Source organism: Tursiops truncatus, chromosome 2 (genome assembly GCF_011762595.2).
Source record: "Tursiops truncatus isolate mTurTru1 chromosome 2, mTurTru1.mat.Y, whole genome shotgun sequence".
In the NCBI taxonomy this organism is placed as follows: domain Eukaryota; kingdom Metazoa; phylum Chordata; class Mammalia; order Artiodactyla; family Delphinidae; genus Tursiops; species Tursiops truncatus.
The window spans coordinates 175963554-175990635 of record NC_047035.1 but is presented as its reverse complement, the minus strand read 5'-3'; the positions used below and the strand labels follow the sequence as shown (position 1 = coordinate 175990635).

General features: G+C 36.6%; 1 protein-coding gene across 2 annotated transcripts in view; it reads right to left on the bottom strand.

The window, feature by feature from the left end:
- Positions 1–27082, bottom strand: part of ODAD2 (outer dynein arm docking complex subunit 2) — a 197453-nt gene that overhangs the window by 104937 nt on the left and 65434 nt on the right. For both annotated transcript variants that reach the window (XM_073801778.1, XM_073801777.1), the window contains exons 17-18: positions 25980–26222; positions 8071–8185 (exon numbers count right to left, since the gene is read on the bottom strand). In XM_073801778.1, coding sequence (XP_073657879.1) covers positions 8071–8185; positions 25980–26222 — 358 coding nt within the window. The remainder of the gene's footprint in view (positions 1–8070; positions 8186–25979; positions 26223–27082) is intronic.

Here is a 27082-nt window from a genome sequence, read left to right as displayed (position 1 = left end):
GTAATATAAGACACGTGAGACCCTAAAGGAGTCCCAAGCATTCGTAACTTCAGTGCATATAGACATTTATAAGTATCTTTACCTACATTACTTTAGCTTATCAAAAAGGCAGCTGATTGTAAAGTGTGCTAGTATTTTACATTTACCACCAAGAGAAGACACTGCCTGTTCACCTGGGACACAGTGTCAATTATAAAACATATCCCTAGGGAACTGTGCTCAAATTTCTACCAATAGGTCACAGGTAACTTGATTTTCTCTCCCTATGTGAAGGAACATTCTAGAAAGGCTCAAATGATGGAAGTTTTGCTTCATTTAACCTCACTCTTTTTTTTTTAACACTAGAAACTTAATTGCATAAATATTATGCATTTATGTTAAGATGCAAAAAAATGGGCATACAGAATGTAGCGAGCACCTGCACAGGGTCTGGCAAACAGTTAGTGCTAAACAAATGTTGTTGAATTAATGACATTATCTGACATGCCTGGAGATTGAGTTAAATCATTATCAACTTTTATCAGTTTTAATTTTATTATATTCATGTACTGTCATGAAGCTCAAGGCAAAATGAAAATTAAATGTAAATGCTTATGAAGTATAAACCCAGTCTAACTACTAATTATTAAAACTATAACATGTTCTTCACCAGCATCATTTTATATTCTGGGGCTGTCTTTCACAATTACTAAGAGGTAACAGAAGTTGTATCTCCTTGGGTATAATACATGGGTGAAAATGAGATAAAATCTCATTTAACCCCCAAATTACTATGTTTAGGTTAAAATTTGAATGAAAAACAAAACAAAACAAAACAAACCCTATTCTATTCCTGATTTGTGATCAATTTTTGGTATGAGTATTGAAAAAACAAACATTTTATGGATTTTAATTATTAATTTGGGTTAGTATGGAAAGGATTCATTAATATCATGTAAAATCTTTTCCAACCACAATGCTATAAGACTGTAAATCAACTACAAGAAAAAGACTGCAAAAAACACAAACATGTGGAGGCTAAACAATATGCTACTAAAAAACAAATGGATCACTGAAGAAATCAAAGAGGAAATCAAAAATACCTAGAGACAAATGAAAATGAAAACACGACAATCCAAAATCTATGGGATGAAGCAAAAGCAGTTCTAAGAGGGAAGTTTATAGCAATACAATCCTACCTCAGGAAACAAGAAACATCTCTAATAAACAACCTACCCTTACACCTAAAGCAACTAGAGAAAGAATAACAAGCAAAACCCAAAGTTAGTAGAAGGAAAAATCACAAAGATCAGAGCAGAAATAAATGAAATAGAAATGAAGAAAACAATAGAAAAGATCAATGAAACTAAAAGCTGGTTCTCTGAAAAGATAATCAAAATTGATAAACCTTTAGCTAGACTCATCAGGAAAAAAAGGGAGAGGTCTCAAATCAATAAAATTAAAAATGAAAAAGGAGAAGTTACAACTGACACCACAGAAATACAAAGGATCATAAGAGACTACTACAAGCACTATATGCCAATAAAATGGACAACCTAGAAGCAATGTACAAACTCTTAGAAATGTACAACCTTCCAAGACTGACCCAGGAAGAAACAGAAAATATGAATCGACCAATCACAAGTACTGAAATTGAAACCGTGATTTTAAAACCTCCAACAAACAAAAGTTCAGGACCAGATGGCTTTACAGGAGAATTCTATCAAACATTTAGAGAAGAGTTAGCACCTATCCTTCTGAAATTATTCCAAAAAACTGCAGAGGAAGGAACACTCCCAAGCTCATTCTATGAGTCCACCATCATTCTGGTATCAAAACCAGACAGAGATACCACAAAAACGAAAATTACAGGCCAGTATCACTGATGAACATAGACCCAAAGATTCTCAACAAAATACTAGCAAACCAAGTCCAACAACACATTAAAAGGATCATACACCATGATCAAGTGGGGTTTAGGGATATAAGGATTCTTGAACATATGCAAATCAATCAATGTGATACACCATATTAACAAATTAAAGAATAAAAACCATATGATCATCTCAATAGATGCAGAAAAAGCTTTTGACAAAATTCAACACCCATTTATGATAAAAAACTCTCCAGACAGTGGGCATAGAGGGAACTTACCTCAACATAATAAAAGCCATATATGACAAACCCACAGCCAACATCATTCTCAATGGGGAAAAACTGAAAGCGCTTCTTCTATGATCAGGAGCAGGACAAAGATGTCCACTGTCGCCACTCTTATTCAACATAGTTTTGGAAGTCCTAGCCACAGCAATCAGACAAGAAAAAGAAATAAAAGGAATACAAACTGGAAAAGAAGAAGTAAAAGTGTCACTGCTTGCAGATGACATGATACCATACATAGAAAATCCTAAAGACGCTACCAGAAAACTACTAAAGCTCATCAATGAATTCGGTAAATTGCAGGATACAAAATTAATACACAGAAATCTGTTTCATTTCTATACACTAACAACAAATGATCAGAAAGAGAAATTAAGGAAACACACATCAAAAAGAATAAAATACCTAGGAATAAACCTACCTAAGGAGGCAAAAGACCTGTACTAGGAAAACTATAAGACACTGATGAAAGTAATTGAAGATGACACAAACAGATGGAATGTTCTCGGATTGGAAGAATCAATATTGTCAAAATGACCATACTACACAAGGCAAGCTACAGATTCAATGCAATCCCTATCAAATTACCAATGGCATTTTTCACAGAACTAGAACAAAAAATATTTCACATTTATATGGAAACACAAAAGACACTTTCCTTTGTGTTTTTCTTTACTTTTAAAATTGGCATAGTGAATATATAACCATATGCCAACTTATATAATTCTTGAGGTTTAGAACTTTTTGTAGAAGTTGCTTTTCAAAAACAACTCTCCATTATTTGCATATCTTAGACTTGGGATATTCAAAACAAGAGCCACTAGCTACATGTGGCTACTTAAATTAATTAAAACTTAATATAATTAAAAGTTTAGTTCCTCAGTCAGACTAGTCACATTTCAAAACCCACACATGGCTACGGGTTGCAATAGATGAAGAGTAAATTTCCATTATCACAGAAATTTCTTTTAGATAGAGCTGTCTGAAACCACGGTTTGATTGGGATCTATATGAATAATGAGATATTATTTTTTAATATAAATGTGCTTTCTTTTCTCTTGCCTTTCTGAGCACATGACCTCTCTTGCACTTGACCCCTGAGGTATCCTTCTGCCTTGGGAAGATGAGTTTTGTTCTAGAAGTATGCAAGAAAGGAAACCAGTATAATATTCACCTCCTGGTCCTAGAAAATAGGAGTTTTCAAAAGGACAAGAGTCTTGCAAATTAGGGTATTTTCTTGAGGAAAGATGTTTTAAATTTCCTTCTCTCCCATTTCAAGGGCCAGACCTGATATACTAGACCAATAGTCTTCAAAATTTTTGCTCACATATCTCAATACATTTTTGAAAAGGTATGCATCCTCATCTATTTCGAATTGACATCTAAAAATGTTCATCATAAATTTAGTCATAAAAGATGAATTTTGTGATATATTTGACATCAAATTTTGACTCTGCATATTTAGTGAATTCAATTTATGGAAATGTCTTCTATATTATGTAATCAGAAAAGCCAGTCCCCATTGTTGAAATAATCAGCCAAATTATACTTACTGTCAGCTAAGAAATATGTGACTTCAAGTCTTTAAATTCACAGAAGGGTATTAATTCAGATCCCTTTGATAACTTTGTCACTTCTGAATTGGATGACAGAAAGATAGATAGATAGATAGATAGATAGATAGATAATAGATAGATAGATGAATAGATAATAGATAGATGATAGATAGATAGGCCGACAGACAGACAGATAGATAGACAGGGAGACAGGAGATTGGGCATGTGTTCGTTGCCTCGATGAAGTTAGAAGTTGCCTTTTTCAGTGTTTCTTACCAGAAGTCCTTCCTGTCACAGGGCTCACCCTCAGGAGTTACGTATTCTAGAAGTGTCCTTCTGCTTGGTGCTCCAGAAGTTTTTTACTCTACTTAGAGCAATGTGCTTAAAAGGTTTAGGCACAGTGAGAGCTATGCTTTCTTCCTTCCTTCCATGCATCCATTCTTCCTTTCTCCATCTACCACCTACACACACCCTCTCCATCTCTCTCACGCCTTTCCCCATATTAGTCATTCCCTCAGCCTAAACTGTCTTCCGGATTTCATATTGGCTCCTTCTACTGATATTAACAGCTCAGCTTCCAGAAAGAACTATTAATCTTCTTTGTATCTATTTCTCCCCTTAATTCATTTCTCACTCCAGTACCACGGACTTAAACTCTCACCTCTCAACTGAAATGTCTATGACCGATGATCTCTTAATTTCCATATTTAATGTGCTCTTTTCAGTTTTCAAAGGCAAATGACCTCTTAGGGGCAAATGATACTGTTGAACACTCCTCCTTTCTTGGCATTGCTTCCTTTCTTGTCTTTCCTGAAATTGCCCTCTCCTGGTGATCTCATCACATGTCGGTCTTCCTCTGTGACTGTTCTTTGTCACTGGTCTTCTCTTGTCGCCCACACCCTCTGCCGTTCATCTTTGCGCAAGACTTCAACCGCCTCCTACATACTGATGGCTCCCATATATATATATATATATATATATATATATATATATATATATATATATATATATATATATATATATCTCCAGTCCAGAATCTCTCCTGACACCCAGATTCATATATTCAAATGACTGGGCATCTATACCTGGATGAAAGCAAATCCCCCATCTTTTCCCCAAATTGTGTTCTTCTCACGTTTGGTAAAGGTTACTAACAAGGTTAGCAACTAAGGTTACTTAGTTGTCAAAGTTAAAACACCAAAACAAAAACAAAAATTCATACTCTCTCACCTCTTTCTCATAGCCAACATCCAATAACTCACCAATTTCTGATACTATTTCCCAATCATTTCTTGTATTTGCTCTTCCTCTTCACCCACACTGTCCCTGTATTAGGTCAAACTCTAATTACTTTCCACTGAATCATGGTAATAGCCTAATCAGTCACCCACTCACACATTTTCTAGTGAGCCAATCTGCTTATGTCTCTTCCTTGTTCAAAACTCTTCAGATGTTCATGTTACCCAAATGAAAATGCATACAGAAGTTCTTGGTAAGAGAAGTGAACAAGCAGAGATCCTCATGGGTCTTTCCTTCCCCCAGGAGTGGTAGGAAGGGAGCTGAGAAGAGTTCAAAGATGCTGAGTTGGTGGGGGTGGAGAGCAGTGGAAGGCAGGAGAGGTTCAGGAGAAATGGAGCTCTTGATGAGGGCTTGGGTGTAGACTGGCCTTGGGGCCAAGGGCTTAAACACAGACAAGATGGGTTGTTCTTAAAGTCTGAGTGTGGCTCAGTTTGGGTTGCCAGCAAAGGAGACCAGTTGGATATTTGGGACAGAAATCCGGGGCAAGAATAATGAATGTGGAAATGCTGGAATACCTTTTAAAGCTAATAATAGATAAACAGGCAGATTTGGAGTTGAAGTCCATACGAATACAGGACACAGTTTACACGTAATAACAGCACTGACAGAAATGTGATCTATACAAAATGGTATCTCACCAATGATAATATTAAATTCATCATATTTTCAATGATGATTGAGATTTAACCAGTATCTCCAACACCCTTCTCTAGGAAAAGGAAAGACTTTGGGCATGTTTTTACCTATTACCTTCCACTCCCTAACATGCTTTCCGAATCATCTGGTAGTTTAGATTCAGATTGTTACTGTGACAACACCATCTGCTTTCATTTTACTTTATGCCATTACTTTTAAAGAAATTCTTTCTTAATAATCTGACAAAATTTGAAAGCCATATTACCAACACAAATTCATATTTAGCTATAAATTCTAATGATTTATTTGTTCATTATTGTTTCTATAACTCATGTTATTCTCTTCCTTAGAATCTTCTGTTTTGCTGGAAAACATTGTAATTTTTTTCAAAGAAGACCCCTGGGGGATAACTTTCCTAAGTGCTGACATTTCTAAAGGCTCAATGTCTTTATTCTGTCCTTAGTCTACTCTCACTGGAATGCTAGTTTTGCAGGGTATAGAATTCCAGCATAAAAAGTGTTTTCCTCTAAAGACAGTAAAGGTTTTTTTGTTCCTTTTTCTTATAGAATTTATTGTGAATAATGTTAAGCCTAATGCTGGTGTGATTCTTACTCTTATGTAACTTTTTCCTTTCTTTTAATTTCTGGAAACACCAAATTTGTATTTGTGTCTAGGCGTAGATAAATTCTTTTTCCCTACTTGGCACTAAATGGATCTTTTCAATCTGAAGACTAGAGTCTTTCTTCAACTCTTCAACTTACAGAAACCACCCCCCTCCTTTAAAAAAAAAAGACTGTTTCTTCTTTTCAATTGCTCTCTTTTTGTGTGCTTGCGATTCCTATTCAGTTTTTACTTTTACTTTACACTTTTAGCTATTTACTAGACCTTATCATCCAGATAATTACGTAGTCATATCCCAGCATCACACATAACCTAGTATTTATCTCTTTTATTAAATTTATTACTTTTTCAAATATATTTTTAATTTCTAAAAGTTCATTCTTAATCTATGAATATTTCTTTTTTATTCAGGCTTTTTGGGCCTAGTAGTATCCCTTGGGTCATTCTGAGGATATTAATTTTAAAAATTTAACGTTATCTTCTGTTCTTTACATTATCTCTTTCCTCTGAAGTTAGTTCTGCTTATTAATCTTGGCTTGCCTCTGATACCATTAACCTTCCTTAAAGATAATTAAGATCCTTAAAGATATTAAAGATTCCTTAAGGAAGATTAAGGTCTTTCTTAAAGAATATCCTTAAAGATATTCTTTAAGGGTGTGTAGCAATCTTTCTCCAGTAGGCTTCTTTCTTGCTCCCTAAATAATATCATTTATATTTTGCATTTAAAAAATTTCTTTGGACCTTATATAATAGGATTATATTGTATGTCTGCTTCTGAAACTTGTTTTTATTTTGCTCAATATGTTTATGTGATGTATCAATATTGATGAACACATTGCTGAAATACATTCATTTTTCACTGCTGCATTGTATGACATGTTATGACTGTAGTATCATCCTGTTGTCCATTTTCCTGTAGGTTGACATTTGAGGTGTTTTTATTTTTATTTTTCCTTTTTTGTTGTTATAAAAAAATGGTTCCATTAACCAGTTTGTAATAAGTCTTTTCTACTATTGCTATATATCACAATTCACTTTTTACAAAAGATTACTGCTAGTCACAAATATTTAGGAAGATAGAGGTATGTTAAATTTATTACAGGAATTAAGTGCTTTAAATAAAAATACTTTAGATAAAAATACTCAACAGAGAGAAATATCTCTAGCAACAAGGATCTTAAAGGGAAATCCCTAAACCTATAGGAAAAGAAATTTAAGTGAAGATAACAGAAATGGGCTGAAAAGAGATCCTCAAAGAAAATAATAAAATTTACAAATGAAGAGCTAAAAGACTTCAGAAACTTCCAGTTCAGTCTTTTTTCATATAAAAATTTTACCCATAGGTTTTATATCCAGTCTTTATTGACAGATAAGGAAAGTGGGATTCATGAAATTATGTGACTTTTTCAAGGTAACAAAGAACTTAGTGACTTTTCATTGTAGTAATTCAGACAATAAATAACATAGAAGTCATCTTGAGCTTCTGAAAGTAGCAGTAATACAATTTTCTTTTCACCCAAGAGATAAGATAAGTCAACTTCCCTCCCCCCTAATCTACCTGGGGTAGTGGTTTTGACTGCACCAGCCATGTAGAACATGGTAATAAGCACTGCCATCTTAGCCCCGTTTCATTTTACACATAAAAACTGACCAGGAGAAGGTATTGCTCAAAAATTAGTTTGGCACAAACGTTCAGCACATTTTTTCCCCCAGATAAATCTGACCAAAAAGAAGTGAAAAGAAATTAGTGACCTGTGGTGACATTATTCAATATGGTATTAGAGATTCTAGAATGGATTGACTTGCAGTCTCTTCTCACCTTTGCATTCTGGATGCAGGGACAGAGGGCCCAAGCTGCACTGGCCTTCACGTCTGGGTGAGGATTTTTCAGTAGGGACCACAACAAACGAACTCCATCTAAGTGATCAATTATCCTATTGTGAAACAAAAAAACAGAGGTAGAGACTGTAATTAGTACATGAAAATAAAAATTTAAATGGCCCATCTATTCACACAATTATAATTATTTTTTCTCCTTTTGACATTTCGCTTAGCTACTTCTTTTCAAAACTTTAACAACAGCAGGGACATAACATGCTGTTGGGTTGTCAGCTCTCTGATTTCAGTTTTAAACTCGCTGACACAGAAAGCAAGCTCCACGATAGTTACGATTCACATGAACTGAAAACCAAGCCACGTAATTCTTTAATTAGCTGTATACAGACTGTTACCTAAATGTAAAAATACTGGTTTCTTTCACATAGTAACATCTAAATACTTTCCAAGACAAATATTTATGGCTCAAAGCTGTGCAGTTACCTTTTCTATTTGGTCTGTGTTTAACTGACTTACCGTACTGCATGACACAGTTTAACCTCTTCCAGTACTAATCTAGCACTAGGAATTAAAATCAGTACAACACACTGCATCCTTTGTGGGGCACAAATAACACATAACTTGTTTTCCATGTGCTCCCTTCCCAGCAAGACCAACATTGCAGACTGTGTTATAGTTACTTAAACACACTGTAATCAAAATATCTTCTTGACTAGCTGAAAAATGAATTATCATCAGAGTCATCCCCACACCATCTGTCTTCTGTTTATATATCAATCAGTCCAGGGAGCATAACCTTGCATTAAGGTCCATCAAGTACTTGCAGTTGAGAAGAAGGTCAAACAAAACTTAATATCCTTTACAAGCATGGCTTTGTTCAGAAAGATAAACTCAGAGCATATGAAAAAAGATAAAGAACATCAGAATTCCTTTGATTTTGAACCTCAAGTTGAGTTAAATACACGTAGTACTTAGCCACAGATAGAATAAATACTACTAGCTTGGCACCATTCAAATTTTTTCTTGAAAATTGACATTAAAAAACTATATTTCTTGATTATCTGAGTATGCCAGGGGGGAAAAATGTATTATTCCAAAGGTTCCAAGTTGGATATGTTTTCCATAACCTTATAAAACAGTTGGTAATGCAAATAGCTTATAGTAAGATATAAACTATCTCTTTAAAAGATGATTTTTAATAAGAAAAAAGCACACTGAGAAAGTATTTTAACCCAGAGTTTAACTAAATAGCTTTCTAAAACTAAAGCTTTCTGTCTGTATCATGCTGAGGGAAAATAAAGTTTTATTTCTTGATTTATAGAAACTATAAAGAAAGATACTGAACACACTGTACCTCACAATGAAGGAATTACTTTGCAAACTTAAAAAAGCTTACTGGTTTACATATGCCACTGAAAGTGTAATTAATGGAGATCCGTGGGTCTCTATTTTTTCACATGCAATTTCTCAAAGAACAACAGTGAATGTTAATCCAGCCTACTCTCTCACTAACGTAGTAGTAATAGTTGCATTAGCAATATTTAGCCATACAATGAGGGACATAGCTTGTCACCAGAGTGGAAGTCATCTGCATGGCACATATTTTCAGTTAAAAAGAGGCATAATTCAACTCTGGATCCCCCCAGGAAAACTTTCACAATTAGCAATAAAAATTCACCATTCATTCTAAAACCAGATGTACTGTCCTTGACCGTCACCCCAAACCCCAGGCAATTCATCAGCTGCTTAGTTACAACAGATGGGGACTGTGACCCCATTATAGATGTCTTAAAAGACAGCACAGCACAGAGTAATTACCTTAGATGAGGAAAACATTTGCAAACACAGGAACTAACAAAGTCATGGGTAGCAAACCTCAGAGTTTAATTTTGTCCCTCCATCTCCCTCATCCTATGTGTCGAGTCATATACTGTGGATTTCCTTCAAATAACTCAAGTATCTCCCCCTACTTCTCTGTTCTGCCTGCCAGCATCCTAATCCAGGTGTCTACTACCTCATATCAGGATTGCTACAGTAGTTGCCTAACTTGGTTTTATGTCTCCCGTTTCTCTCAATTCCAATCCATCCCATAAATTCCTGGGAAATTAATCTTGCTGAAGGAGTTTTGAGAGCTTCTGCGGTATCTCCTTGCCAGCAGGGCCCCGGGGATGTGCATTCTGTCCGTCACACCACCCAGAACGTTCAGTCAATGCTTGGTGAACAGTTCACAACTGACAGGTCACTCCCAGGAGACAGTCTCTGACAGCTTCCCGCTGCCTGCATGGTATTCACACCCCAGTTCCTGAATTCAGTATTTAACATTTCCAATGAGCTGGTTTATTCCTCCAAACTCCCTACATTCAGGTGTTTGCTCATAAAACTCTTCGGCCATCTACTAAACACTAAGTGCTAAGCATACGGAAGTAACACATACAGTCAATTCTTATTACTCAGGGTAGTTCGCTGTATAAAGTCACTGCAAACAGTGAATTTGTAGATACCGAATCATTGCTCCTGGGGGAATATAAAGTTTTGTCCTAAGAGCCTCTGGTGAGAATATTTTCGTTAACTGATCAATACATAATCTTGTTCTATGTGTGTTTCTGTTTGAAGACACCTTACTTAATACACATTGTTGATTCACTACACTGAACCCACGGGCAATCCAATACACATATTGTCTCTGTGACGCACATCACAGCCCCCTTGCATTTTGGCACTATGCTTGGGGAACATTTTAACCAGGAAGATCACCAGCTCAAAGGACGAAAATGCAAAAAACGTGGCACTAAATACTGGGAAGACGACACTTGTTTACAAAATGAGAGCGGATACAAGAAGGCAGAGTGTGGTCCTGTTCAACCCCAGCTGGAAACACGTGCACCAGGCAACTCCAATTTCTCGTGGCTCCACACGTGTCCGTGAATAACTGCAGAAGTGCTATACGGATTAACTGGGGGGATTACAAATACATTTTAGCAAGGATGTGAATACACAAATACAGAATGTGCAAATAATGAGGATTTTAATTGTCCTTTAGGAAACTGCAGTCTAGCGAGTGTGTTAAAGAGACCATGATCGTCTATTCTGGTAAATGCTACAATAGATGCGGGCATGGGGTTCCCTGTGAACACAGAGGGGAGACACTGTTAACTCCCAAGCCACAGAAATTCTCCCAGGACTAAGCCTTTGCCCTGCCATCTCCATCTTTTGCTGAACAATCCGTACTTTAAGGTCTACCATAAGGCCTCTCCCAAGTCCTCTGGCTTCTCCCTCCTCTGAGATTCTTTTGAGTTTTGCTGCCCTCGTTTCTAGCACTCATTAACACATTGCTTTGCATTGTAGGCAGGTGCGTATGCTTCTTATCTCCCCAAGTACTGTGTAATCTCCTTGACAGCAGGAATCTGCTACTGCCCGCCATGCTTAGGGCAGCTCCCGCAGACAGTGAGTATTGGTTAAATGGACCTGAAACAAGACAGCCTTTGCCTACTCCTTTTCCGATGAATCAAAAATCTCTCCCAACACAAATACATTCATTTTCAACCTCATACTTGGAAAGTGCACGTTCAAATTCAGAATCTAACCAGTAAATTTTTATTTGGAGTTGCCTCTAAGTCGAAAGTGCATTTTCATAGATCTTCTTTACAACTTTATTGCTTTGAATATACAACGCTGGGCTTGTAAATGGTATTCATTATACCACTGCCCATTTTCAGTGGGTCTATATCTCCTTTTGTATAGTTCTTTAATTTGATTAGCATCTTTTTCTGAATTCACTTCCAGCAGTATGTTAACTCTTCCTGCTTTTATTGTCAAGAGAATTTTACATTAATACTTTGATATTATAAAAACAAAACTGAACTATATGTTTCCAAAATCTTCAACTTTATCATAGAAATCAAACTGTGTGGCTGACAAAATAACAGTTCTTGAAAGATGACTACACGTTCATGTTCCGGCTCTTAAAAACAAACACACACACACAAAAGACACAGCTGCTTGTTGTGGCTTCTCAGTGTCTTTGGTTCTACTAACTCTTGTCAGGATTGTTAACAAGTCTGGCTGGCTGGCCTGCCCGCTGAGGCCACATACACGAACAAATGTGAACAGTGGGCACCCACACAGCCAGCACGGCTGAGGCTGCAGAGTTTCTTTCTGGCAATGCCAATACATCTATTTTGAAACCATAATTTTGCATCTTTTCTAAAAATTTCACAATATTTGCTGATAAATGATACATGGCTCAACCTAAATGTGGTTATAGCCTAAAGGAACATGATGTTCGTAAGCCACACTATAAGATGCAACTGAAATCTATAGGTTTTAAAACCAAGTTGGCAATTCCACAAAAATGGAAACATAAATGGATGTCAGAATTAATGATCGCTGTGAAAAACTATGATTAGAAAAGAATTTTATATTTTCATAAAAATTCTCAGAGTTTCAATGTTTATATCTCTGTGTATTCTTTTAAAGAGGCTATGGGAGACCAAATTGGGAGAAAAGATGTGAATGTAGCAGCCTCTGGAAATGCATGTCAAGTGTGTCCCAGAATTCCTTGGCTTTGGTAGAGTAGAAGGATAGTCTATCCTTTTATCGTTGTGTAAGCACTATGACAGAAAAGCTTTCAAAACTTATTCACTCATACGAAAAGTTATGCATTCACAGAATAATATTAAGAAGGCCCAACAATTTTTGAGGTCCAGCTCATATTCAAATAGTCCCATTTCTTTGCAAAACTTTCTTTAGAGCTTTTTAAAAAACAAACAAAACCTAGATTCAAAAGGGATCATACACTGTATTCTTGATATGTCTTTTTAGTCTCTTTTAATCTAGAACATTTTTATGGCATTGACTCTTTTAAGGGATCAGGACTGTTGTAGAAAGTCCCACAGTTTGAGTTTGGCTGACTGCTTCCTCAAGGTGTCGTTTGACTCTCCCCTCTTTTCTCTGTACAGACCTTCCTTGACTTACCCATGGGGCTGTGTCCTAATCAACCCAGCACAAGTGGAAAACACATTTAACACCCCTAGCCTACCGAACATCACAGCTTAGCCCAGCCCAACTTAAACACGCTCAAAACACTTACATTGGCCTACAGCTGGGCAAAATCATCTAACACAGAGCCTATTTTATAATAAAGTGCTGAATATCTCTTGTAACGTATTGACTAGTGTACTGAAAGTGAAAACCAGGACGGCTGATGGGTACAGAATGGTTGTGAGTGTTTGAGTTGTTTACCTTCCTGATCACATGGCTGACTGGGGGCTGCAGCTCACTGCCACCGCCCAGCATCATGAGAGAGTATTGGACTGCATATCCTACCAGAATTAAAACAGATCCAAATAAATGGAGATATACACCATATTAGTAGATTGGCGATCTCAATATTGTTAAGATTTCTATTCTTTCTAAATTGATCTATAGATTCTTAACAACAATTATTAAAATTCCATAAAGCTTTAAAAAAAGATTTAGACAAGATGACTCTAAAATTTATATATAAATGCAAAACATCTCAGATAGCCCAAAGCATCTTAAAAAGTTGGAGGACTTAACACTCCTATTACAAAGCTATAATGATCAAGATAGTGTGGGACTGACATGAGGATAGAAAAATAGATCAATGGAAAAAGGAGTTCTGAAATAGATCTGCTAATATACAGTCAGTTGAATTTCAACCAAGGGACCAAGCTAATCAACTGAGAAATAGTGTTTTCAATAAATGATGCTAGATCAATTGAATATCATATGAAAAAATTAACTTGGACTCCCCTTTCCACACCACACTTAGAAACTAGTTTGAGGTATATCATATAGTACACTAGCCATGAAAGTAAAATTGATAACTTTAACTTCATCAAATTAAAACTTTCTGCTGAAAAGACAGCCTTAATACTGACTGGGAAACATCATTCCACAGCACATAAATCGAACAATGGATTTGTATCCAGAAAATGTGAAGAACTTCTTCAAATTGCCAAAAAAGATAAACAATCCAAATTTAAAATGGACAAAAAACTTGAAGAGACTACAAAATAACATATATACACACGAAATAAGCACATGGAAAGTTATTCAACATCATTAGTGATCAGGGGAATGCAAAGGAAATCTACAACGACATACACTTTTACTGTTAGAAGGGCTAAATTAAAAAAAAAAGAGCAACATTAATGTTGGCACCAATGGGAATGTAAAATTGTACAACCACTTTTGTATACTATTTGGATGTTTCTAATAAAGTTAAACTTCTACCCTATGACTCAGAAATTCCAATCCCAAAACAGGGCAAAACTAATCTATAGTGATGGAAATCAGAAAGTGGTTGCTTGGGGTGGGCGTGGGGATTGACTGGAAAATAGCATGAGTGCACTTTCTTGGGTGAAGGACATGTTTTCTCTCTTCTTTTGGCTGGTGGTTATATGAGTGTATACAATTGCTAAAATGCATCAAACTGAGCAATTAAGTGTTAAAACAACCTATAATTTTGAACAAAAAAATTCAGACAAAACCCAACACATATTATATGCTTCCATTTGTTTCCAAATAGAAATAAAACTATTTAGGGAGGCATTCTCAAATATAAAATGATGAAAACAGAGTAAGATATGAATTACCATAAAAGGCAAGAGAGGGGCTCTCCCCAGACTGCAGGGCAGTGGGCACTGGGGGGCCGTGATAGGACAGGCAGCCCAGGTGTCTGTAGGGTGATGATGGTATTCTGCTTCTTGGCTTGGGTGGCAGGTATATGAGTCCTCCCTTTTCAAGAATTTACTAAGCTGTACGTTTACGTCATGCACCTTCCTTTATGTATATTATATTTCACAAATTAGAAGCTTTAAAAATGTGTTTTAACTTCACTATAAACACACACACACACTCACACACACACACACTCTCTCACACACACACACACACACTATAAACACACACTCACACACTATAAACACACACACTCACACACACTATAAACACACACACCCACACACACTATAAACACACACACACTCTCACACACTATAAACACACACACTCACACACACTATAAACACATACACACTCACACACACACTCTCACACACACTATACACACACACTCACACACACTATAAACACACACACACTATAAACACACACACTCTCACACACACTATACACACACACTCACACACACTATAAACACACACACACTCTCACACACACACACACTTACTGTCACACACAGGAAATGGTACTGAAAAGCCAATTTGTTCAGCTATGGAGCTAAGCACACATCACACCTGGATGGATGAGATATATAATGTGGATAAATAAAATCCAAATAATCCTCAAATTAAACATCCCCAGAGCTTGCTTTAAAATGAGGAAACTAAGATTCAGAAGATTAAATTATGCACATAATTAATTTTCATTTGGCATTTCAGTATCTCGGTTAAATCCATGTGCTTTTAAAAGTCGACAGATGAAAAACAAGTAACAGGAGGAAAAATGCTCTTATTGACACAAACATATAAAACATATATTCTATTTTATATCTTACATACACCCTAAAATGTCACAAGGACTGGTTTCGTGGTAAATGAAATTTCTGGGCAGCCACAAAGAGATTAAATCTCTTTTGTATGCAAACAAGCACAGCTTTATTTTTCCCCCCTTTTAAAAAGAACAAATAAACCCAATGTAAAAAAAAAAAAAACTATGTAAATGCAACATAATTATGTTTAAACCACAGAAGACAGGAAATTTAGAGTTACAGATTCCATGGTAAGTTTTAATTCTATCCTTGTGTATATGTTTTATAAAAGAGTCTTTCATTACATGATCACATAACACTGGACTATGTAACAATCGGTTCAGCAAATGTTTGTTTTACAATGTGTGGAAGGAAAATATTTTACAGGATAAATTGTAGGAAATTAGTATATTATTTAGGTAAACTGTCATGTAAAACTTCTTAGAATCTTGGGCATTTACAGAATATTAATAGAAACATTTTTTCTTGATTATTTTCTAAAGAACATGAAAATTAATTCTTTTGTAGTCAGGCACTTATATTTGAAAGCTGACCTTTAGGTTCAAGGTTATTCTGAAGTAATGAAAAACTTAGGACATTAGAATTTTAGCATGTTTTGAATCATGTATGCCAGGAATTTTGTATTAAAGGCACAGGAGAGACAAATAAATCATGAGGATCTACAAGTTCCTAAAAAGTCTGAAAAACAGCCCTTATTATCACTACTGGCATTTGCTAGGCTTCCTGACAACTCATATATCTGAAATTTGACTTTTTCAAAAGGAAAAGAAAAGCATTGATCCTGACTTTCCTGTATTAACTATATTTCAGGCTAACCAAATGGTTAGCAATCAACTCTAAGATAAACCTAGTAAAAGTATTAGATTATAAAGGTGAAGAAAAAATTCTCATGCCCTCCAAAAGAAAAGATCAAATAACTCACAAAGAAACATGAATTCGACTAACATCAGAATTTTCCCAAAAAAGGTATGAAGTAAGACAACAATGGAGCAGAATTTTTTTAATTCAAGAAAGAAAGTGGGAACCAAGAATTTTGTATCTAGCAAAGCTGTCCTCTGAGTATTTATAGGAAAATAGCTTCACTAGATATAAACATGTGTTTCTGCACAGCAAAAGAAACAATCAACAAAATGAAAAGGCAAGCTATGGAACAGGAGAAAATATATGCAAGCCGTACATTTGATACGAAGTTAATATTCAAAATACATAAGGAATTCATACAACTCAATGGCAAAAAAAATAAATAAATAACTCAATTTAAAAATGGGCAAAGGAACTGAACAGACATTTCTCCAAAGAAGACATGCAAATGGCCAACAGGTATATGAATAAATGCTCAACAGCACAAATCATCAGGGAAATCCAAATCAAAACTACAGTGAGATACTGCCTCACTCCTCATTGGAAGGGCTGTTATTGAAAAGACAAGAGATTAAAAATATTGGCAAGAAGTGGAGAAAAGGAAATCCCTGCACACTGTTGGTGGGAATGTAAACTGGTATAGTCATTATGGAAAACAGTATGGAGGTTCCTCAAAAAATTGAAAATATAACTATCATTTGATCTAGTAATCCCATTTTTATGGGTATATATCCAAAGGAACTGAATTCAGTAGCTAGAGAAGATATCTGTGCTCTTATGTTTATTATAGAATTATTTACAATAGCCAAGATATGGAAACAACCTAAGTGTCCACTGACAGATGAATGGATAAAGAAGTTGTGGTATATTTATACAATGAAATATTATTCAGCCTTAAAACAGAAAGAAATCCTGCCATTTGTACATGGGTGAACTTGAAAGACATCATGCTAAATGAAATAAGCCAGACACAGAAAGTCAAACATTGCGTGAAATCACTCACAGGTAGAGTCTAAAACAGTTGAACTTAGAGAAACAGTGATTCGAACGGTGAAGGGGCTGGGAGTGGAGGAGATGGGGAGACGCTGGTCAAAGGGTACGAAGTTTCAGTTATAAGATGGATAAGCTTTAGAGACCTAGTGCCCAGCACGGTAACTGTATTAATAATAATGTGTTGTACACTTGAAATTTGCTAACAGAGCAGCTTTTAAGTGTTCTTGCCATACACCAAAAAAAAATGTATCTTTGTGAGATGAGGTTAATTAGCCTGGTTGTTGTGATCATCCCACAAAGTATACTTATATCAGAACACCATGTCATACACCTTAAATATACATAATGTTTAAATTTGTCAATTATACCTACATAAAGCTGAAAAAAAGAAAGGTACTTTAAACATATAAAAACGTAGGGAATTCTGTACCCATGAGCCCTTTCTGAAGATTCTCCTAGGGGATGAGCTCCAAAAATTAAACTCTGACTGTAAAACTGCAGCAAAAACTGGTAATAAGTATATGTGTATATATGTTTGCTGGTCTAGATTAAAACAGGGGCAGGGTCAAGGGTAGAATAATAATGTTCCAATTTTACATGTCATGACAAAGTAGAAACAATGCACTTTAAAGTGGAGAGGATAAGGAAGAGGAAAAGAGAAAAATGAAATAAGCCCATTGATTACTATATAGACAATGGGTGGGAATTGAAAGATACCAGCAAGAACTGAGAAACTAAATAGCAAATAACTACATAACAGAAAGGAGAAAGCAAGCATTAGAAAAATGTACAGGTACAAAGACAGTGACTAGAATGAAACAAAAATGCAAACTTTTCTAAAAAACACCAAAAAAAAAATTAAAGAGCAAAGATTACAAATCTTACAGAGAAGAGCAAATATAAAAGAATATGAATAAGTATAAAATATTATGACATTGTTGAGACCAAACATCAATGAGTGTGAATGGGTTTAGCTCACTTATTAAAAATATTTTTAGCTTGGCATACAAAGCAAGACCCATCTATATACTGTATGAAAGGGCACACCTAAAAGAAAGTGGTTCAACAAAGACTAAAGATAAAGGTAGACCAAGATATTCCAGGAAAATGGAAAAACTATGAACGCAGGGGTAAAGATCCTTATAACAAAGTAGAAATATCAAGCCAAAACTCATCAAACATGACAAAGAAGAGCTCTTGAAAAATTAAAATCCACAATTCACAATGATCAGAAACATTTATGCACCAAACAATATACTGCCTGCCTTTAAGAAGCAAAAACTACATGAGTTGTAAGAAGACATAGGTAGAAGCACACTAATAATTTTAATACACCATTTTCAGTATGAGACAGATCAAATGCATGAAACATAGTAAGTAGAGATAGAAGACTTACATAACTTAATAGAATAGATCTTAAGAATACACATCAGGCCTTCCCTGGTGGCACAGTGGTTAAGAATCCACCTGCCAGTGCAGCTGACACGGGTTCAAGCCCTGGTCCGGGAAGATCCCACATGCCGCGGAGCAACTAAGCCCGTGTGCCACAACTACTGAGCCTGTGCTCTAGAGCCCACGAGCCACAACTACTGAACCCACGTGCCACAGCTACTGAAGCCCTCATGCCTAGAGCCTGTGCTCCACAAGAGAAGCCACTGCAATGAGAAGGCCACGCACCGCAATGAAGAGTAGTCCCCACTCGCCACAACTAGAGAAAGCCCACGTGTAGCAACGAAGACCAAACACAGCCAAAAAAAGAAAGAAATTTATTAAAAAAAAAAAAAATATATATATATATATATATACATCAAACTCTACACTCTATTGAAAGAGGATACATCTTCACCCCAAGCACCTATAGATGCTTTGTAAACATTCATCTTCTATTGAGTCATAAAGAAAACACCAGTGAGTTCCATAAAAAGTGGAAATAAAACACTGACTAAACTGCAACATAGTAAGAAATATCTAACAAAAACAAAAAATAAAAAGGTTCCTCTTTGTGGAATTAAAAAAAAAATTCTATTAAACAACACCTGGCCTAAAGGGAAAATATAAACTGAAATTAAAGAACGTCCTAAAAATAATGATAATGAAATCACTACATATCAGAATGTACAAGGGACATTTAAAGAAGTGTCAAAGAAAAACTCATAGGACAAAATATTTTTATTATTAAAAACAGAGGGAATTCCCGGGCAGTCCAGTGGTTAGGACTCCATGCTTCCACTGCAGGGGGCCCGAGTTCGATCCCTGGTCGGGGAATTAGGATCCCACAAGCTGCATGGCACAGCCAAAAAAAGAAAGTAAAAAAAAGAATAAAATTAAATATCTTCTCAGTTCAAATAAATTAGAAAAATAGTTACGAAATAAACCCAAAAAAGGCAACATGGAATAAATATAAAAGAAATTTATGAGCTAGAGAATAAATGAACAGTATATCTAATTAATAAAATTTTTTCAGAAAAAAAATCAAAATAGAGAAACTATACTAGATAACTTGATCATGGAAAAAACAGGAGAAAGCTCACATACACAAATATAAAATGACAAGTGGAAAACAACCATTGAAATGAGACAAAATTTAAAAATCATAAGACATTGTTTAAATAAATTTGATGATCTAAATGAAATTGATCATTTTATAAGGAAATGCAGATTGCCAAAATTGACCCCAATGCATAGATTAGATTTCACAGAACTAGAGAAAACCAGTAAAGAACACACACACACAGAGTAGGTCCAAATGACTGCACAGTATAATTCTCTCAAAACTTTAAAGCCTAGATGGTCCCATTGCTCAATAAATTATTCCAGAGTATTGAAATGAAAGAAAACTTCCTAATTCCTTTTGTGAAGCAGGTATAACATTGATACCTAAATTTGATAAAGATAGTTGTAAAAAAAAAAAAAAGAAAGAAAAGAAGGAAAAGAAAACCACAGACCAATATAATTCAAGGATATCATTACAAAAATACTAAGTCAGATTAGCAAACTTGTTCCCAGAATGCATGGTTGGTCCAGTGTTTGGAAACCCATTAATATTATTCAATATATTGATAGATATAAGGGAAAAAATCATAATGGAGTATTCGGAGCATAATCTCCATAAATGCTTAAAGAGGATTTGACAAAATTCAATGCCTATTTCTGATTTTTTTTTTTTTTTTTTTTTTTTTAATGCAGTACGCGGGCCTCTCACTATCGTGGCCTCTCCTGCCGCGGAGCACAGGCTCCGGACGCGCAGGCTCAGCGGCCATGGCTCACGGGCCCAGCCGCTCCGCGGCATGTGGGATCTTCCCGGACCGGGGCACGAACCCGTGTCCCCTACATCGGCAGGCGGACTCTCAACCACTGCGCCACCAGGGAAGCCCCCTATTTCTGATTTTAAAAACACTCTTTAAAAATAGAAATTGAGAGATTTTTTAAAATATGATAAAACATATATACTTTAGTCCTCAAGACATTATTTTACATAATAGAACACCACTAGAGGCATTTCTACCAATATCAGGAACAAGGCAAAGAAGCTATCTCCACTACTATCTAACACTGCAGTAGGGAATTAGCTAACGAAATTAGACAAGAGAAATCAATCTAAAGAATAAGAATCTATAAAGAAGAAATAAAGCTTTCTTGGGAATATCCTGGGGCAGGGTTCAGCAATTTTTTTTGTAAAGGGCCAGGTAGCAAGTATGTCTTTGTGGGTTATTTGGTCTCTGTAGCAACTATCGACTCTGTCATTGTAACATAAAAGCCACCAAAGACAACATATAAATCAATGAGTGTGAGTATGTTCCAATAAAACTTTATTTACAAAAACAGGATTTGGCCCATGTGCTGTAGTAGGTCAACAATTGTGCTAGAGAATCAACAATAAAGTGAACTCGAACAAGAAGAGAATTCCATTAGGTAGCAGCACAGAGAATTAATACACAAAATTCAATAGTGGTCATAGAGACAATCAACTGAAGCACATAATGGCAGTAAAAAACCATTTATACCACCAGCAAGGAAGATTAAATACTTAGGAATGAACTGAACAAAACTGCACGAAATCCACATACAACAATCTTCAAGTTAAAAAAACTAGACTTCAACAAATGAAAAGTTTCTATAATTTCACTATGGTTATGTAGGATGTTAAGGGAAGCTGAGTGAAGGGTATATGGGAACTCTGTACCATGCACTCTATACTTTTGCAACTTTTCTGTAAGTCTTATGCTATTTCAAAATAAAAGTTAAGTTGGTGGGAATGTAAATTGGTGCAGCCACTGTGGAGAACAGGATGGAGGTTCCTTAAAAAACTAAAAATAGAGCTACCATACGATCCAGCAATTCCACTCCTGGGTATACACCCAGAGAAAACTCTAATTCGAAAAGATACATGCACTCCTATGTTCATAGTAGCACTATTTACAATAGCCAGGACATGGAAACAACCTACATATCCATCAATGGATGAATAGATAAAGAAGATGTGGCACATGTATGCGACGGAATGCTACTCAGCCTTAAAAAAGAATGAAATAATGCCATTTGAGGCAACATGGATGGACCCAGACATTGTCATACTGAGTGAAGTCAGTCAGACAGAGAAAGACAAATATCCTATGATATTGCTTATATGTGGAATCTAAAAAAAATGATACAAATGAACTTATATTTATAAAACAGAAACAGTCTCACAGACATAGAAAATAAACTTGTGATTACCAAAGGGGAAAGGAGGGGAGGGATAAATTAGGAGTTTGGGATTAACATATACACACTACTATATATAAAAATAGATCATCAGCAAGGACCTACTGTATAGCACAGGGAACTATACTCGATATTTTGTAATAACCTATATGGGAAAAGAATCTGAAAAAGAATACACATATATGAATCACTTTGCTGTACACCTGAAACTAACACAACATTGTAAATCAACTATGCTTCAATTAAAAAATAAAAATTAAAAAAAAGTTTAAAAGAAAGTAAAGATCCTGAGGTATGGAAAAGAAATTTTAGATATTTAAGTTTTCAGCATGAATACTTTTTAATTGTTTGAAATGTTATAGTATTTTATGAGAAAGTTACACTCCTCAAAACACAAGCGTTAACTGTTTTTTGTAATGTTGATGTGATTTTTATATACTTGAAGGCCAAATTACCTCCAGATGAATTCTGTACGTATCAAATAGACATTAAAAAGTCAACAAGAAAAGAAAATTCAGCATGAATAAATCTACTTTTTCATGAACCTACTACGTTGGGATACCTGTTGCTCCACGTTAGTTCCTCAGGAAGGGTATAATTAATATGAAACTCTTTACGCTGAGTCTTTAAAAGCAGTATTCTGATGTACTGAGAAAAGTCAGTAGAGTTTTATGAAATCACTGTTGTCTTAAAAATCATTTTTGACTCAGTAGCCAAACTGTTATTATTACGATGTTTCTTATTCTTACTGAGAAATAGATACGGGAAGAAAACCGTGCACACTAGCACACAGAGTTAATAAAACTCTGCTGAGTCTGTACGTTCATCCTCACATGCAACCTACGTCGTAGCCATGGCCACAGACATATCATTAGAACATAAGACTGCTAATCATTAGAACGAGTTCCCAACCTATGAATTATTTAAGCCTTACACAAGGCAAAGTTATTTCTCATTTCCTTACCATTTAACTTAAAGCTTGAAGACTCAATAAATCCTGCAAATCTAGCAATAAGAGCCATGTCTGATATATGATGCCAGATGTAACGCTGTTTGGATTCTTACCAACCCAAAACACTGTTTTCTAAAACTGACTTTGTGTGTTTCTAAAACCATCTGTGGGAAAACCATATTCACACAAGCACAAAAGGATTCATCAACCTCCGTGTCACACAAGAAGGAACAGTTTAGTCTATCTTATGAGGCTCTGTCATAGAATTTGACACTTTTGATCACTTTCTCTCCTTAAACACTCTCTTCCCTTTGTTTCTTCAGTAACTCACTCTTCTGGCTTCCCTCACAACTCTGGCTGTCCCTTCTGCATTTCTTTATAGGCACCTCTTCTCTGGTCCATTCCTTCTCCTTCAAAGATTGGATGCAACAGAACTCTGTTTTTGTCCTTCTCGTTTCCCTTTCTTTCTCTTCCTCACAATCTCACATATACTCATCACTTAAGTTACCAAATACTCATAATGCTATATGCCCAGCCCACATTCTATCCTAAGCTTTAGACATGAATGAATATCCCATTGGCTAGTTGCCATCACCACAGAGACGTCCCATGAGAACCTCAATGTGTACCCAACGTAACTGAACTCGTCATTCATTTAGTGTACGATAACTGTTTGCTGAGTGCCTACCCTGAGCCTGGGACTGCGTTAGACAATGACTATATCACTAAGGACAAACTGACTTTGTTTCTCCCCTAGTGAAGTTCATCCTGCCCCCACCAGTCCTCCAGCTGTCTTCCCTGTAGCAGCAAGTGCTACAATTATCCATCCAGCCACCCAAGTCAGAAAGCTAAATAGCCCTCATGACGCCCCCTCTTCTTCACAGCTCATGTTCACTCACTCGCCCGGTCTTATCCATTCTCTCCCTTTATTTCTCTCTACTCTGTCATTTTTTTTGTTCTTTAGTGTAATATATTCCACAGGCTTAGTTTAAACCACCTTCACCTCTGGCCGGCAGTGATCTCCTAAACAAGCTTCTCTGTTTCAGGTTATACTTAAAACCCTTTAAAAACCTTCAATCGACTTTAAAGCAAAATTCAAACTTAGCATGACGCACAAAGGCCTGAATTATAATTGCCTATTGACATGCCTATGCCACACCGTCAAAGCTCCTTGACTGCAGCCGAAAGGGCCCCATTTAGGGTCCTCTTGTTCTCGATTTATAGCCAGTTAAATAACATGAGTAATCTGACATAAGAGAAACACAGGGGGCTTCCCTGGTGGCGCAGTGGTTAAGAACCCGCCTGCCAATGCAGGGGACACGGGTTCGAGCCCTGGTCCGGGAAGATCCCACATGCCGCAGAGCAACTAAGCCCGTGTGCCACAACTACTGAGCCTGCGCTCTAGAGCTCATGAGCCACAGCTACTGAACCCATGTGCCACAACTACTGAAGCTCGTGTGCCTAGAGCCTGTGTTCCGCAACAAGAGAAGCCACTGCAATGAGAAGCCCACGCACCGCAACGAAGAGTAGCCCCTGCTCACTGCAACTAGAGAAAGCCCGTGTGCAGCAAAAAAGACCCAACACAGCCAAAAATTAATTATTTGAAAAAAGCGAGAAACACAGAATGGACTCATCTATAGATGAGTACAGATACTGGACCCTTTGACTTTTTTTTGCATTTATGTATTATTGGTTTAAATTGTTGTTCATTAAAGCTATTGCTATGTGAATGATACTAGCCAACATTTACCTAGCACTATCATGTATCAAGCATTTTACATATATTAATTCACTCAATCATTACAACAATTCAGTGAGATTGGTAGCATGACTGTCCCCATTTTATATATTTGGTAGCCAAGGCACCAAGTAGTTTAATGATTCTCTGAAGGAAACACAGCTGGTAAGTGGTGAGACTGGCATTCCAGGCAATGGTTCCAGAACCTGTACTCTTAACCATCATGCACTGCTGTTCAGAGTAAAACGGTACTGTGCAAGGTACTAAACAAGAACTTTAATTTTTTTAAAGATGATACATATTCATCATACAAATTGGATAGAAAATTTAAAAAAGAAAGTAGAAAATATCCCAAATCCTACCATCCAGAAATAATCACTGTTAACAGCTAATATAAATTACTCCAGATATCTCTTTATGCCTACAGCTAGATAAAAGGATGTATGGATAGGTAAGAGAGATCGATAGATGGGACTTCCCTGGTGGCGCAGTGGGTAAGACTCCACGCTCCCAATGCAGGGGACCCAGGTTCGATCCCTGGTCAGGGAACCAGATCCCTCATGCATGCTGCAACTAAGAAGCCCGTGTGCTGCAACTAAAAGTCCCACACGCTGCAAGAGACCCCGTGTGCCACAACGAAGACCCAGAGCAGCCAAAATAAATGGATAAATATGTTTTAAAAAAGAAAGATATAGATAAATGGATGGATGGATGGATAGACAGATAGATAAAATTATGTTTTAAATACTATCTATTGATTTATTTATTGCCAGATAAAATTTGCACACCTACTCATCCACCCTTCTCTTTCTGTCAGTTGTATTATTATATTATCGTTATCAATATCTATAAAGTATAGATGATTCCCCTAATGATAATTCCCCCACTGTTTTGATTGATTACTGGCTATTTTAATCAAAACCCTCCAGCTCATCTGAGGGAACAACGTGCCTCGGTAATTCATGATTTGGTCACCCTGTGTTATTTCTATGTGGGCACATTTCACTTTTCCGTCACTTGTGCACACCGGTTCCAAGAGGTGACGCCATTCCGTCCTCTCCAGTGTTCCCCTAACTCTCCCAAATAAAAGCCTTCAGGGCCACTTACGCCATGCTCTCGGGCTCTAGCGCACAAGCACCGATCGCCTTCGTGACATTGACAAGTAGAGCTCGGTTTGTTCCCACGAGCAGGTCCACGAGTGGCTGGACGCCACCACGTTTGCGGACGGTGACTCTGCCCTCAGACTCTCGGCAACACTCTCCCAACGCACCAACTACATTCACGAGCACTTCTTCCGGCTGGTCCGTTAAAAGTTCCACCAAGGCTTCAATGGCTTTGTATTCCCGAAATCTAAGTTCACCACAAGCAAAAGAGGGTGGGAAGGGAGGAAAAGAGGCGAACAGTATTATTTTGGGTATAAAGTTAGCTGATAATCATGTCAGTGATAATACTGACAGCTAAACTTTACTAAATGCCGACCGTATGCTCATTCCATCTTTACAGCCACCCTGTGGCACGCATGCTGTTACAACCCCGTTGTCAAAAGGCTAATGTGAAGCTTGGTAAACAGTGAAGTCAACCTCCACACCCGACCTTCTGTGCCCTTAAGTGCCGCACTGTGCAGCCCGTAAGACACTACAGCTGCTTCCGAAGCTGGGCGCCGACAACCCCACTGTGCTAAGGGTTTCCCTCAGGCTACAGGAATTACTTTACACGAACAAAGCAAAATAAACCTTCGTGTGTGTTAAACAGAGCATGTGAATTTCTTGTTAAAGAAAGTCACCGCCCTGAAACGGGAAAGAGTTGCCCCAGAACACCCATCACAGAGTGTGTAAACTCTAAAAATATACAAAAAGATAAATTCAAAGATTAAAATCAATCAAGTGGTCCTAAAGTTTACAAATACTTTAAAATTCAATGAAATCGTTTTTGAAAATGACCACGCTTTAAGACTAACATGGTTAGTTGGCATTTAGCTGACTCGTTTATCTTTAGCAAAAGAAAAAGAATAAAACCACTTCCATTTCTAAAGATTCTGTGGGAAATGCATTCCCTCACCTTGCTAGGTCTCTGCAGGAAATATCAGGGACACTTCTCATTTACATGGCTGCCCACATGCAAAGGAGTCCATTGGCACAGGGAGCTTACGTCAGCACCCCTTTCTCCTACTGAGGCACAAAAACCATTGTCGGAGGGTGGGATGGGAAGAA